The sequence below is a fragment of the Simochromis diagramma genome, unplaced genomic scaffold, assembly GCF_900408965.1.
Source record: "Simochromis diagramma unplaced genomic scaffold, fSimDia1.1 OVJJ01000510.1, whole genome shotgun sequence".
NCBI lineage: Eukaryota > Metazoa > Chordata > Actinopteri > Cichliformes > Cichlidae > Simochromis > Simochromis diagramma.
In genome coordinates, this window is record NW_024387326.1 from 2401173 (window position 1) to 2417407 (window position 16235).

The window sequence follows — 16235 nt, forward strand, 5'->3', positions numbered from 1 at the left end:
CAGAGATCAGGTTTTCTGAAAGTCTTTTGAATTCGACAGCACACCATAGGATTTTCAGATTGATACCAGAGGTGCCTTCACTAAAAATCTTAGACGAGTTCAAATCTCAGTGACCTTGACCTCAAGGTTTTTTGCAAATCTTGTGACCGGTTACAGTAGTAGTTTTAGAATTTGCAATTGTTATACTATGTCTACAGTTACCTCTAGTGGCCAGTGTGTTGTTGTTGCTTTTCGCGGGATTTGGACAGGATATAAACAGGAAGTAACAGTGATCATAATTAATAACAAATAGTGGAGAATACTGGATAAAATAAGAATATGCTTCTTCCTGCTTCTTTAATGTATCATGTTTTCTTGTTATAATTTCCTTATGTCCTATCCTTTTCCTTTTTTCCTTTCTTATGTTTTTGTTTTGTTTTAGTTTTTATCTAGCTGCTTTACGATTGTAACATGCTAGAAATAAAGCCTCACAAGCTGATGTATGTAAGGAAAAATTCCTCAAACCGATCCTGAGTGTTTGTATTCACAAGACCGGTACAAATGATATATCTATTGTTTATGTATGTATGTATGTATGTATGTATGTATGGAGTTATTTGTTTATTTCCATATTTATTGCTGTGCTCAGTACTGTATTGAGTACATTGAGTGCTGTTGTCACAGTCCCTCGATAAAACTGTTTAAAACTGTACAAGAAGAATAGAATCGACGTTTCACGTTGCGTATCCGGAACGTTTGGAGGGGAAGACTTTAATTGGAGGACACCTTGCAAACATGGCAGACGTACCAGAAAATGTTCCAGAGCGTAAGCCTTTAAACTTACTTTTCTTCAGTTTTAATACCTCAGTCATGTTGTTCAAGTTGTGTGTGGATGTAGGGAATTTACTTTTAACTGTAAGGTCGCGGTGATTGTTTAACACATGGCGGTTGTTCCTCTCTGTTGGAATTATCAACATTAATAGCTTTGAGTCTGTGTTTGAAAGGACATTAATAAGGATGTGTTAGATAAATTAACTTTCAAGGTGTTGTAATTTAATTTAATGAATTTATTACACGTTGAATTCGGGATATTCGGAAAGTTGAATATGATGCTTATTTAGAAGCTTATCAGAAATCGTTTGATGTATCACTAAAGTATTTGTTTGTTTTTATTGCTGTGGTCAAAATGCGCATAATATCCACACAAGGGAATTTGAACAGGTATCGCAGTACGTCTTCCAGTTTCGCTGAGTCATGATGACAGTCTTCTACGCAGTTGTATAATTTATTATGTGAATAAGTTTTAATAAAGTCATTTTAGTAATCTCTTGGCTGAATGTTATATTAAGCTGTATATAAATGATTTTAAGGGACCCTCGCATGAGAGCAGCTTTTCTTTTGGTATTACACGATCCCTTAGCAAAACTAGATGTAATAAGGTACCCATCAAGAATCTTCTAGAACAAATCTTTCTGGATATTTGACCACTCTTCTGGGCAGGATTGCTAGAGAGCATTTAAATTTGTTTGACCTGGCTTTTAAAGTAGTAATTTTCAGTAGGGTTGGGGCTTCGGGAAGACTTAATATTAGTCTGTTTTATCCATTCCAAAACCAGTTTGTGTGTTTGGTTTCATTGTCCTGTTAGAACACCCAACTGCTACCAGATTAGCTGCTGATGTAAGGTGAAGTTGAAGACTTGGGAGGTAATCCTCCTTCTTCATAATTTTGTCCGCTTCATAAATTTCAGTCAAGTTTGAAGGTGTGGATTTTGGAGCAGGGACTTCTTTCTCAGTTGGCACCCTCACATTAAAACTCGCTTTACTGTGAATAGTGATGCTGGTGTTTTAGCAGTTTCCACTTTACGGCAGGCTTGACCCTTAGTGGTTCCTGCATTGTTCCTGAACATCTGAACCAATTTCTCACCTGAGGGTCACGGTTTGGGTATTTTTTTCAGATATTGGCAAAATTGGCAATTACATAGAATTCTTTAAACTGAGATCTTGGAAGCTGCAGCTTTTTAGAAATGGCTCCAAGAGACCTTCTCAATATGTGTAGATTTAAAATTCTCCTTATTAGGTCTTCACTGAGTTCCTGGGACTTTCCCATTGTTCTGAGTGTTGGTCAGTCTACTGAATGCTGTCAAAATCATTTTTATGCAAGCAACAACAAACTACTAGTTTTAGTCAATCGTGATCACTAATGAGTTAACAGGCCTTGGCCTCGTCAAGTTAAAAGACAGTGTAGAACCTTAACCTCCTAAGACCCGAACTCTTCCACAGTATGCATTTCTAATTTCTCTTTGATATTTGGGCATATTGGGGCCCGATGAATGTAAAAACGAAGAATTACCAGATTTTTTTTAACCTTATTTTTGTTTTTAAGAAAAATAAGAGCCACACATGAGGATATTCGTTTAACATTTTCATAGAACAGTAGCAGTATAATGTCCTCGTAAGTGGATATCAGGTCCATGTAGAGCAAAATTGAGTATTTTAGTCTAAATTACCCAAAATGCGATGTCCACATATGTGGATGCCAGGTCCTAGGAGGTTAAGCATCATCTATAAAACATTAAAATGAATGTGTGTGTAAATATTTGATGCTATATGTATATTTCTGACCCTGTATGGATTAAAGAAAAATCCAAAATAAATTCAAAATTGTGCAATTAGTTATTGTTTCTAAAGGCAGATGTGTGCTGTACAATTGTCCCACCGTGGAAAAAGAACAGTTCAAAGAAATCATTAAAATCTCAAAGTTATGATGACATCTGTTTGAAAGCATTTTTGAAAGAATATTAAAGACAGTCAAGCGCCAATCAGACTTTGCAGAGATTCTAGATATTTTGTTCAACCACATTTTATTTTAACGACAACCACTCGAAGCAGATCTAGGATATTTAGGTCTCTTTAAGGTGCTCAGATCTTGATGACTGGATTCTGTTTTATCCTTGTTAGACTGTCCGGGTACAACAAGTGAGCAAGCTGGCAAGTCTGCACCATGCCAGGGCTGTCCCAACCAGAAACTCTGTGCCTCTGGAGCCACAAAAGCCCCTGACCCTGGTAAGACCGTGTGCTATTATCTCATCACTTTAATATTTTGATACATATTTGGGCTTCAGCAGATACATTAGGGGATTAGTTAAGAGCTTAAAACATCTCGTTCCCGTGTGTCTGCAGCTATAGCAGAGATAGGAGAGAAGCTGTCAACAGTCAAACACAAGATCCTCGTGTTGTCTGGAAAAGGAGGTGTGGGGAAGAGCACCTTTAGCGCTCACTTGGCTCACGCTCTGGCAAGTGACACCACAAAGGAGGTAATACAGAATCTCAGTAATTGTCATGTTCAAGAATCGAGTTTGAGATGATTTCTACCGCCTGAGCTACAGCCACCCACAACGAGTGGTTAATGAGAGGTTATTTTTGTTACTGTTCCCTTCCTGTTAGCGTGGTCGGTCGGTTCTCCTTCTACCTCTGACCTCAACAAGGCATTTTCACTCAGAGAACTGCCGCTTGTTTGAAATTCAGCAGGTTGCATTGACTAAATGCTGCCATGTGATTGGCTATTATATTTACATATTTGCATTAACAAGTGGTGTCCAAAGTAGCTAGTGTGTGTAAATCCTGATGCTCTCATATAAAACATTAAAATACACTGACCACTAGAGGTCACTGCAGACATAGAGTAACTATATTTGAATTCTGAAAGTAAATTGTGTTACACAAGGAACATGGCTGTGGGTCGTCACTGATTTCTATAATCGGTTTGATTCGGATTCACAGGGTCCCGATTCGATTTGAATCTGGGAAATTTTGCCTCAGACAGTCAGAAATATTTTAATTCTGATCATTTATCAGTTTTGACTTTTGTGAGACTTCATCAGAGGTGTGAGCATCACAGCAGATTCCTTTGTGTCAAAGTAACTGAGGATAAAACACAGAAAAACATGAAGGTCTTCCTGGCCTGGCTTTTTATAGCAGATGATTAAATTAATTTAAAAACATTAAAAATATTCTGTAATAGATAATAAGCTGAAAAAAACATGAATCAACATATGAATATTACCTGATGCTGCTGAAGTGAAGCAGAGCAAAGTTACAGAGGTTTTATTAGAGTCACAGCTAAACATTTTGCAATTTGGTATAATTTTAAAAAGTTTAAATTTTGAACAGCAGAAATGAGGCTTTCTTGTCGCCGACACGCTGTACACGACGGTAGACTTGTACGTAATAAGCAAGCAAATAATGCAGAAAACAGATATTTGAGATGGGAAACTGTTCTTGAAGTACACTGAGAGAGAAAGAGCTGTGCGGGAAGTAAGAAGGATCTTCCTTTGCTGCTGCTTCAGTGAATTTTGGTCTGAGAGAGACAAAACCTGCAGCTGTATAATCAGTGAGCTGTGAGCTATCAGCACCGACGGCGTGTCCGTGTACGTGCTGTCGGGTGAGAAAGCCGACAACTCACTGTGTGGAGCTTTGTGTGGAATCTGTTTACCTGCTCTCATTTGCTATTTTAGCTTTAACCTGAGATTCTGGCGTTTCTGCCAAAATACATTTATATTTAAAAATCAATTCAGGGTTTAAATCAATATCGCTTTATTCAAGCTAAAATTTATTTGAATTGGAAAATCGATCATTGAAACCCAGCGATAACAAGGAACACAGTGCTATCACTCTAAAAGAAGCCACAGCTTAATCAAGGAAGAAATTTATTAGTTCCATTCAAAACAATGATAGATTATATTAACCAGTAGGATGGAGTTAGATGCCTCAGGTTAATCTATGTCTCCTGCAGTTTTTCTGTGAGATATATCTCTTTATACGCCAGTTTGTTGTGTAGCTTTCACAGTTTCAAGTTGAACATGGTAACAGTGTTTAATTAATGTTAATCAAATTAATGTTTTTGTTTGTCTTGCATCAGTTGCAGAGTGAGTGCTACATGTATGTTTGCTGTAAGCAGCGATCTTGACACTCGATTGTGGACATGAGCAGGACAGCTCTCAGTCCCAGGCTGATAAAAGAACTTGTGTCAAAATTTTGCTCAGCTGCTGTTTTTCATTTCACTTTTTTTTGATAGTATTATACAATGTTAATCACATAATCACAACCTGTTATTAACAGTGGAATGCAGTGGAATTATTATTATAGTTATTAACAGCAGAACTGACACCAGCAGCAAGCCAGTAAGCAAACCTTACAGATGCAGCACTCTTTCACACATTAAACCCACCTTATCTCATTGCCTCCATCACTACCTATAATTTACTGCACACATCCCTTGATGTACAAATATTTATTATTATTGGCATTCTTACTGACACCTGTCTTGGTGACACGGCTAACACAGGGCTCGTTAAAGCATTACCCAGTCATTAAAGTTTTTATTAACTTGCAGCCATAAAAGGCTGATGGGGGCATTGCTGGCTTCCTGCCGGACGGCGACATGGACACCTGTGTGCGATAACTCAAGAAGGACGTCAACTAGGATTTTAAAACTGGCACCACAGATGTATCTGCTAGGAGGCTGAGGGGTACCACTGGCCGCCACCAGTAGCTTTATTGGACCTGTACAAACAGGCAGGTGGTGGGATCGCTGTTTTATATAAAAACATTTTCAGCTGTAAATCTGCATCAGTTATCTGAGTTTTTAATTCCGTATCTCCTGCTCTATCTCCCGCGTGAGATGAAGTGCTGGACAACTTTTCTGATGCCGTTTCTCAAATGAGCTGAGAGAGAAAATCATAAATCATCATAAACTGACTTTGAAATCTATAAGAATTCACTTAATTATTGCAGCAATGAACTAAATTGAAGCAGACAATCCTACATCTCACAACTTATTAACAATATTCAGCATAATTCTGCTTTTTTTTTTTTTATTCGTATCCACCGATAAACTATTGAACATTTCCACTTTCTAAATCTAACAAATTTCTTCTTTACTCTGGAAGAGTTGAGTTGTTTTTTTCCCCCACAGTAAAGTTTTTAATATTGGAGGTAATATGTTAGCCTCTTGTCCTAATTTATCTAACAGTATCTCTCATTCTTATCAAATTACTGCCACAAGCTCATTTCCAAAGAGTAGCTTCTTGACCGCCACCGTTTCACTGAAACCATGATGAGCCTTCAATGAACCGTAGATGGATCAACTGGAGGGGCAGATTCATATCTTGGGTCCTGTGTCAGGCCGTTGCTGGATTTATTTGTGAATCACCATGTTGGTGCAAAAATCCTATTTTATTCCTGTCAAACTGTCTCATGTTTGTTTTGGGGATTTTTTGTGGATTCAACTAAAGTAATGGGAACAAATCATGTGTTTTTGTGACAGGCCCCTAATAAGAAAGTGCATAAAGATAAAATATGCTTGAATGATTCATAGGTCAGTGTTAAGTGGCTGAACAAACCAAAAACACATTCCTCTGAGAGGGATCAGGGAGAGGCGGGAGTGAAGATTAGTGAAAAAGAAGCCAGTGTCCAAAGATAAAACTTTGAAAGACTTCAGGAAGCCTGAAGAACTAAATCTAACGAATTTCTTCTTTGCTCTTAAAGAGTAAAGTTTCCTCGTTGTTTTCAGAGTAAAGTTTCTAATATCAGCGGTAATATCTTAGCCTCTGATGGCAAAGTGCTCAACAGCACTTTAAATTTAATGGAAGTCAGGCTCCGGTCCTGCATCAGAGGCATCTCAATAGAAATCATTGTATATATTGTTAAGTTTATGTGCATTTCTTTTAAAAAAAAAAAGTATCTCATATTGACTAATTCTGTCACACCCGGAGGTATGTGTGGGAGAATCAGTTTTTTAGACATCTGTCAGGGCATTTTTCTAGAATTTTCTAATTTGCATTACAGTTTTTTCTGATTGCTTAAACCCTAACTGTGATTCCTGTAGCACAATCTCTAAAACTATTCAGACTTATAGCAAAACCACTCACTGAGTTTGCAAAACTAAAAGCACAAAAACTGCTTTGCACTCAGTTTGCAATTTTGTAACACACACTTTGCAAAACTGTAGGCACAATTCACTGCACAACACTCAATTACCAAATTTTCAACACACTCCTAGCAAAAGTATACACATGTATGGCTATCATTAACACTAATTTGCCAACTGTCTGGCACGCTTTCACATGTGAAAACTTTTTTAGATAATTAGTTCACTTTGCAATCAGCCTAAGCACTATAATACAGGTAAGCTGTGTGTGCGGAGTACAATGGAGGGAGCAGAAAGAGTGAGAAGTAGAGGAGGCCGAGGAAGAGGACGTGGAGGTGAAGAAGTAGGATGAAGAGGACGACAAGGACAAGGAGGAAGACGAGGAGGGGGGAGAGGAAGATGAGGAGGGGGGAGAGGAAGGGTAAGAAGAGTAAGAAATAGAATTGCTGATGACATCAGAGCTACAATAGTGGACCATGTAATCAACCGTGGAATGACCCTGAGGGGAGCTGGCCAACGGGTCCAGCCTAACTCGAGCCGCTACACTGTAGCAAGTACCATAAGGACATCTTGAAATGAGAATCGGTTAGTACAGTCACTTCGCACAAAGATTTGTAGCACTGCCATATGCCAATGAGAAACACAACAATACCATTGATGTAAAAATACTGAAATTGTTACTTTACAGAATTGCTAGATGACCAGATTCTGGGGGCAGAGGAAGCATGTTCACTGCAGACCAAGTAACCCATATAGTCATTATGGCGATTGCAAATAATCCTATACTTGGAAATAAACACTTGTGTTTGTTTTGATGTGTTTGAATAAACGCCAGTACTTGAAGTTTGGATCTCTCTATGCTTATGGATCTATGACAGAAGTATGAGCTCAAACTGACATAGCCTACCTTGTGCACAGAGAAAGCAAAAGCCAGATGTGTTTTGTATTCATACCATCAGTGTGCAGTTGGCGCATTGTGTGCTTAGTAGATGATGGCTTGTGTGTACTGTTTGATACGGAAACACCATTTTTACGAAGGTGTGAAGAGTTAATCTAGCTGTGTTTGCTTTTGCAAGAGAACTACAATGTTTTGATTATTGGGTGACAGGTTTTCTTATTTGTGTGAAGAGTTTTGCAAAATTAGCCAATAGTTACAAAAAATGTGCTTAAGCAATCAGAAAAAACTGTAAGAAGTCTGTCCTCATCTTTCTTCCGTAAGATGTACACCACTGTCTTCTGTTTAAAGTATTCTGTTAATAACACTTTGTTAGTGTCAAACTGGCAATCCAGTCATACCAGAGATGTTGCTTTCCTTAAATCTGCACAGCTTAAAATACTTTGATGAATTTGCAATATCTGTGCAGTTCGCCAGAATTAATGATCAAACCAAAAACCTGCTCGTCAGACCTGAATGTACTTGATGGCATGATTTTCACACTTTTCTCTCTTGTTTAAACACTTTCAAACCTCAGTAGAAAACTAACTTCAGTATTATAGAATGAAGCCAAAGGCACCGGCGGTTGCCTTTGACGGTGCAAAACGTTTCGTCGACACTGTTGTGTTTGTTGGGGAGAAAACTTACAAACATACAGCGCAGCACTTCAGAGTCACACTGCTAGCGATCGAAGATTTATGTAAATTTGACAAGCTGAACGCATTCTGTACTGTAGAGGAGACACGGCACGAGATTGAGTGACAATGGCTACAGCCAATCAGGACACAGAACATAATCCGCTGGGGGAAAAGCATGCAAAATTGCACAAAGAAAATCTGCGAAACAGCGAGGCTGCGAAAGGTAAAGGGATCGCGTTATAGCGAGGGACCACTGTCTTACATAAAGTTCTTTCTTAGGCTGAATATAGGTGAACGTGACATATGAAAACTTAGTGTAGTTTGCGTAAATCATTATTTCTTAGTTGAAAGAAAATCTCATGTTAGACTTAGCAGGAGTTTTTAACTTTGACTGTTACCCATAAACCACTGGAGTACAAAGGTTCATTCACAATGATGTCATCCATAGTAAGGGGATCAACTGGACACTCCCTCGCAAAACATTCCACTTCCCAAAGTTTTAGCAGCTCCTCAGAGAAAATGCTGATAAAGCGATGCTTTAGGATGGCTCCTAGTGCTGGGATACAGCCCCATTGTTTTGATGTGCTGCCCAGTCAAGCAGACAGGAAATGCCTTGTGTAGCCTTTAGGGAGACAGTTGTCTTCATTATACTGGACTGCCGACTTTTCATGCTTCCACTTTCTTTTTCCTTTTTTTAGATTGCCCTGCTTGATGTAGACATCTGTGGTCCATCCATTCCAAGGATCATGGGTTTAGAGGGAGAGCAAGTAAGTCAGTAGGCAGCTGTCAGAAACGGCTGTTATATATATTGGTGCAACATTTTAATCATAATCTCACATGGACACAAAGATTGAGCTGTTTTTCTGTCGTCTCCTGTGTAGGTTCACCAGAGTGGCTCTGGATGGTCCCCTGTGGTGAGCTGATTTGAACGATTTATTTATTTTTTTAATTATTTTCTTTATTTAAGCATAATAAAACAGGTGCCTCTGCGTTGTGTTGCAGTATGTGGAGGACAACCTGGCAGTCATGTCTATTGGCTTCCTGCTAAGTAGTCCCGATGATGCTGTGATCTGGAGAGGACCCAAGAAAAATGGTGCGGTAATGTGATGTGTGTATGTGAGATGCTCGTGTTTCCAGATCTCACATAGCAACAACCTGTGTGGTGCTTGTGTCCAATCAGGGATCATTAAGCAGTTTTTAAGGGATGTGGACTGGGGGGAACTGGATTACCTCATCGTAGACACTCCACCCGGCACCTCTGACGAACACCTGTCCATCGTCCAGTACCTAAGCGCCACCCATGTTGATGGAGCCATCATCATCACCACACCACAGGTACAAGTCTCGGCATTAGTGTGAGCAGGTTTACGTTAGTATATGAAGTGCTCTATGGGAGCTTTTTTAAGTCAATAACCTTTGAAAACACTGCTGTGGTGCAATCTAGGGTTTTCCCTCTTTGTACACACCTGCTTTTATAAAACATTCTCAGATGTTGTTTGACTGATGAGCAGCCAATCATCCTCATACATGTCCAGTTATGAGCCGCTGGGTTTCATGTTCATGTCTGTTTTCACACATAGGCAGTCATGCTCAATGAAGACACACAAACTCCAGGATGACCACCATGAAAACATTTGTAACCTAATGCTAATCAGATGCTTAAAGCCCTTTCACCCAGCTGAACATGGAAATAACAAAGGCGACGTGGCTAAAACTTCAGCTATCCAGGGCTTAGAGTATGGCGTTATTTTTGTGCCACTATTCTGAGAGCACATTAAAAAAAAAATTTGAGCGCAAGTGTTGCATTTTGAGGAGTAATTCATTGAATTTCAGCAAAATTCATAGCTGCGTGCAAAGCAGCAAAAGCAAATTTTTGTTTGAATATGCTGTCCGTTATAGTTCTTAGAAAGACAACCAGACAAGGAAATTCCAGTCATTATATTTCAAGATACCCCTTTAATGCTTGCACACACACCTGCAGCTAAACTTCAGCATCTTTCAGTTAACTCTGAACCATCTGTGAGCTCATTTGAAACTGAAACTTTAGCTGCATAGCTCGAGCTGTGTGTCCTAAAAGCTCTCTAACTCTCACTCAGAGGTTTCAGTGTTATTAAAAACTTACTCAGTTTTAGCTCAACTATTTTACGTTAACAATTGCAGCTTTAAAAAGAATAATATATAAACATGTATTCAAATACTTATGAAAACTACCTGCTATCAGCCTTAAATTGAAATTTGACCTGCAGATATGTCTGCTTTCAGTCCAACGGACTTCACTTGGTGATTCCCTAAATTTCCCCCAAATGATTTTAACAACCTGAACTTCTGTATACAAGTTGAGTCATTTCAGTCATGTAGTATTGACTCTGAAAACCACAGGTAGGCAACTGTCTTACCACAAAAAAAAACTCAGCACGTTGCATCTTGCCGTATGCAGCTGCCTTCTGTTATGACTAATGCTGCTGCTGGTTTGTGGAATTGGTGGTGCTCCCCCTTTATGGCTTTAAAGTATACTGACATGTTTAGGATGTCCTTGAGACCCCTGCTTTTTCAGCCCACTATGAAACGTAAACACAGATGAAATTTGAATTATGCACCAGCAAATGCACAAGTCCGTGGATCATCCAGAGTAAGGGCTTTACAGCGAATCCACTCGCACTAATGATTGTCTTAGATGCACAAAAATAGTGTTTTTAAAAATATGATATGGCAGGTTTTAATAGGTTGGATTATATGGGACAAAGACATTTGTTGTGCAGGTGCTGTTACTGTTGGCAATAAAGCAATTCCACATGGTCATAATCATGGCGCTGTGGCCAAGTGTCAATGAAGATGAATTGCTTTTGAGATGCTTTTAGCGTACCACAACTAACAGAGGATGCTGTTCCATCATGAAACCATCGTAAAAAGAAAAGCGAGAGCCCACCGCACAGTAAAATGTTATACAGGTTTTTTTACAGGCATGTTTGTAGACAACAAACTGTTAAAGAAATGGCATGCTACAGAGCTGTGCAGAACAAAAATTAATTCAGAGTTTTCTATTGTTGTCTTCCACGGCGTGCTTCCTATACATTTTCGTATTTAATAGGAAGTCAACTCGGCACAAAAGCGTTTTGCTTCACCTGCTGACATCACATGCTTTTGTTACCTTTTTTTTGTAAAGGTGATTTTGGTGTGATAAAGCCACAGACAGGATGGGCACAGGGCGGTGTTTTTGCTGAACGGGCAGCAACATGTCTGCCAGCAGGACATCATGATATTTACACACAAATACTTGGAGGTTAACCCAATGTTGTCCTGCATGCAGACAGCCGTACTAGTTCTGTCAGTCATGTTTCCTGCTGATGATTCTTAGTGTGGTGAACATTTAGCGCCTTGTCAATAAATGTGGCTTACTCTACTTGTGTTCAGTTAAGAAGCCCTCACTATAAGCTGTGTCAAAGTTCTTATTGCACTTGGTGAAGTGAAGCACCAATTTCCTGCTTCTTAGATTAAGCTCAGTGCGGTGAAGTCAGAAAGCAACAGACACACTTCCTCATTCCGCCTGATCTCACTAACCTACGACCGACCACACACACCCGGTGGGAATCACCAAACAAACAAGCCAGACTTGTGTGTGTGTGTGTGTGTGTGTGTGTGTGTGTATGTGTGTGTGTGTGCGCCCCTCCCTGTCCACCGTATGCTCCACATCTCCACCCACACATACACACAAACTTCAACCCTCGCTTTTGCCTTTCTCTTTCTGTGGTTCCTGTTTCCACGTCTGTCTAGGAGGTGTCGTTGCAGGACGTGCGAAAGGAGATCCGATTCTGTCAGAAGGTTAAGATGCCGATCATCGGGGTGGTGGAGAACATGAGCGGCTTTGTCTGCCCTAAATGCAAGGTCACACTCACACACACACACCTGTGCAAAACACAGATAAGCTAAAAATGCACCAGATCCATGTCTCTGTTCATTTTACATCTTTTTTGTCTTTTGTTTTGTTTTGTTGGATAAGATAATTGGGCAAAAACAAGAACCACATTAACAAAAAAAATTACAAATCTGATCTAATCTGGTGAGAAATGTATACAAGCACTGCGAGCATACGCTTGATTAGTTCTGGTAAGTAAAGAAGTGGAGCACACAGAAAAGAGGAACGAGGCAAAGAGGTCTGAAATATGTGCTCGCATCTGTGCTATTTTAGCTCATTACAAAAAAAACCAGGTTGTGAGGAGGCTTCGTCTGCTATCCTGTGCAGATATACTGCAGATACACTGAACAGGATACAGTGCACTCATTTTCACAACCACAAGCAAGCTCACCTTGCACAAAATCAAATCAACAAAGTTCTGTTTCTCTACATTTTTATGTCTTGTTTTTTTCCTTTTAGATTTAATTTCCTGAGGCTCTTACATCCCTTTAAGGGAGGGCCTTGTGCCGTTTCCTTTCTATTCAACATCTGAGATTTTATTTTTGGGAGGGCTGATTGAGCCTAGAGGAGATGATATAACAGGACCACAATGTCCTGTCCTCTTACTAAACAGTGAAATCACCACACTTTAAAGAAAATGTGGGAGATGCCATTTAAGCAACCCTTTTAAATCTGATCTCTCTCTGTGCAGCGTGTTTTAGTTTTCCGGGTTACGGCCTGAGCTTCGAGCTAGAATTCCCAGTGGAAAAATGTCGTGTTTACACAGTTAATCAATCCCAAATTCCTCATGTGTAGATTAAGAAAGTACCTAGCTGATCCAAGCATTTTTTTTGTTTTTCTTTAAACTCTTCCTTGTAGAATACGTCACAGATCTTCCCTCCCTCAACCGGGGGAGCTGAGAAAATGTGTGCAGACCTCAAACTACCCCTCTTAGGAAAGGTGCCTCTAGATCCCAGGATAGCACGGAGCTGTGACGAGGGCAGGTCTTTCCTGAGCGAGGTGCCCGACTCCCCCGCTGCGGAAGCCTACCAGAAAATTGTGAAAAGTGAGTTTGTTTTTAGAAAGACACCCACACAAATGAGCATCGTGCAGTCAGTAACCATAAAAGGCCAAAACAAATCTTGTGTGACTTAAGTGTAGCCGTCAAGGTCAGCTGGACTTGCCTGGAAATCCCCTTCTGACCGTCAGCTGGCAATCCTGCAAATAGAATAGAGGTTTTGAGAAGTGGGCGAAGTCACAGGATGCCAAAACTGGTGAATGGGAAGATGGTGTGAAACTGTTGCCAAAACAGCAAGAACCAAAAAGAAATCATCTCAGCTCACTTGCAGCAATGTCAACACTATCCCCACCGCTCAGGATGTTACTGTAGAGCTGTCATGTTGACTTTGTTTTCTCTCAGCTGTAAATGCCACACAGTGGTCAGATAGTCAGAGCAGGGATCCAGGAGATGTGCCAAGTATAGAGTTCTGCATTTTATGACTCCCACCCCTTTATTTGCACATCATAAACAAACCCTTTGGCACCTCATACGTCATAGTTTTCATTTTTCTTAAGAAGGAAGTTACATGCACAGTCAGGCGTATTCCTCCTTCCAGTGAAGACCCCCGCCGGTTTTGATGACTGGATCATTTAGCTGACGGCTCAATTCCTGATTAAACAATGAAAGAGGAAGCGGTCGCTGTATAAATGGGAAGCAGCCAATCAAAAGAGGAACAGTAGGAGTTGTATCGAAATTCAATTATGCTTAAAGCATGAGATCAAGTTTGTGGAGTCTAATGTGGTTTGCGTAGCAGCTGATTCACTCCTAACTGAAACCATCAATTGACGCACATTTATTTATCAGCTTCATCAAATCTCCTTTATCATCATCATTCTCTTCTCTCCTCTTTCTCTTTCCCCCAAAGCCATCCAGGATTACTGCTCCAACAGGGTAACAGAGGAGCAAAGCACAATCTGACCACATCAGATGGCATCCATACAGGAGCAGAACACCGTGGCAGATCACATGACGGCAGACGGGCACCGAATAAGAGGCACACGAAGAGCACAAGAGCTCGTACATATCAGAATCGCAGCATTTCTGTTAGACAGTCAGAGAAATCTTATCATTCTTTGTTTTCAGTGATAGGTTTCATGCATTGATCAGATGCTGCCGTGCCAGAGCAGTATTTCCTGAAGAACTACTGAGAGTAAATGAAATGAATACATAATAAGAGTCTGTAGAAACTGAAATTACTTCCCATTTCATAAAACAAATAAAGTCATCATCCAAATAAGCAGCTGTGCCCGTTTTGAATATGAATGCACTCATTATGGAATGATCTTTATGAGGCTCTCAGGGTTTACAATGATTTACAAATGTATGTTTCTTTGTTTGTTTTGAAGGAAAGCAATATCATTTTGAGCACTGTAGTTTTAACTGACAGCACATTTGTCGTGGGCTGTTTGCCAGCTGCAGGTTAGACGAACGGTAGTAAAACTGTTAATGGTAGTAAAGGCCCGGCCATGCAAGATGTCAATTTTTTGGCGTTTGCATGGGTTTTTTATCAGTTTTGGTGGAATGAATGAAGCTCAGTGGCAAAAAGGAAAAATATGCAGCAGAAAACTCTTTGCCTGTACTGACAATACCGTTTGTAGGATCCATTTTTTTCCTACAGCATCATTAAGCTTGTATTTGCTTAGAGTGAGTCATTTGCTTCAGGTGCTTTTGTGTACATTATGTCAATCCCCTCAGTAGATGAAAAGGAATATAAGAATATTCCACAGTGCCTGAGCTGGTGTGGTAATGTTTGTGTTAAGAGGAGGGCAGCAATTTGGTTTTTTTGTTGTGTTTAAACTCTTTATGGCATCAGGTTACTGTGATCAAAGTGCAGATTAAGCTGCCAACAAAGGAAGAAAAATAACTTGGATTTTAGTTCGTCATCGGTGCTTCTGCATTTCAAATGAGCAGATTGTTTATATTATCCCCTCCAAATACTTCCTGTTTTTGAAGTATAAAGAGGTACAGGTAGGTTCTGAAAACAGAATTGAAATTATACCGGAATTTGCTGAAAACAAATTAAAAGCTGAAAAAAAAAAAGTAGTAAAGCACATCGTTGTTATTTTTTTAATATGCTGATTTCAAATCATTTTCTTGCATTTCTGAAGAGAAAGTGCAATTTTAACAATATCTGTGCATATGTGTGCATTACTAATTTACAGATGACGGTGCAGGGGCTGCTTAAAGGTACAGAACAGCTAAACCAAACAGTTTTTTACTTTTTAAAGAAGTACACTTGCAGATTTCTGGAATTATTTTTAAATTGTACATACATTTTCATACCCGTGTGGCAACGCTGGCATCGAACTCCAGGAAAAGAAGTTGGTTTTTTTTTTTTATTGAAAAATGTTCAAAGTTAAACTTTTGCAATTCAAACTGAGCATCAGAGATCAAAAGTTACATTTAGGGTTAGGTGATTTTTTTCACATTCTCAGCTGTCATAAATATGTGGTCATTTTACAAATTTTGAACCACTGGATGTATTTGGTGTTTTCATAATTGTGTTAAAATCTTCATGTCTAATTATTGATGTGACCGATGACCAAATGAAAACAGCATCCATTCATTAAACACGCTTCATTTGCGTTGTAGTATTCAAATTATTTCTTTGTTTTTTTGGCTCTTTGAATTGTTTTAGTATCAGTGGTGTGGCATCAGGTTTGCCAGGTGTGTACTGACCAGTCTGGTTGGAATTTTTGTTTCACAGCCTGTGTGTGTTTGTGTCCTCATGTGCACTACACTCTCCACACTTGTAGTTCCTCCAGAGCTAAGCAGAAAATACATGTGAAACTGTATCTGCATCCT

At 39.5% G+C, this 16235-nt stretch overlaps 1 protein-coding gene across 1 annotated transcript; it reads left to right on the plus strand.

Annotated features, from left to right (window-relative positions):
* The first annotated feature begins 686 nt into the window (after positions 1 to 686).
* Positions 687 to 15459, plus strand: nubp1 (nucleotide binding protein 1 (MinD homolog, E. coli)). The gene is made up of 10 exons (XM_040006187.1): positions 687 to 805; positions 2937 to 3041; positions 3159 to 3292; positions 9177 to 9245; positions 9360 to 9392; positions 9481 to 9571; positions 9659 to 9813; positions 12250 to 12360; positions 13250 to 13436; positions 14296 to 15459. The coding sequence occupies exons 1-10, from the start codon at positions 775 to 777 to the stop codon at positions 14346 to 14348; spliced, it is 969 nt and encodes a 322-aa protein (XP_039862121.1). The 5' UTR covers positions 687 to 774; the 3' UTR covers positions 14349 to 15459.
* Positions 15460 to 16235: the final 776 nt, after the last annotated feature.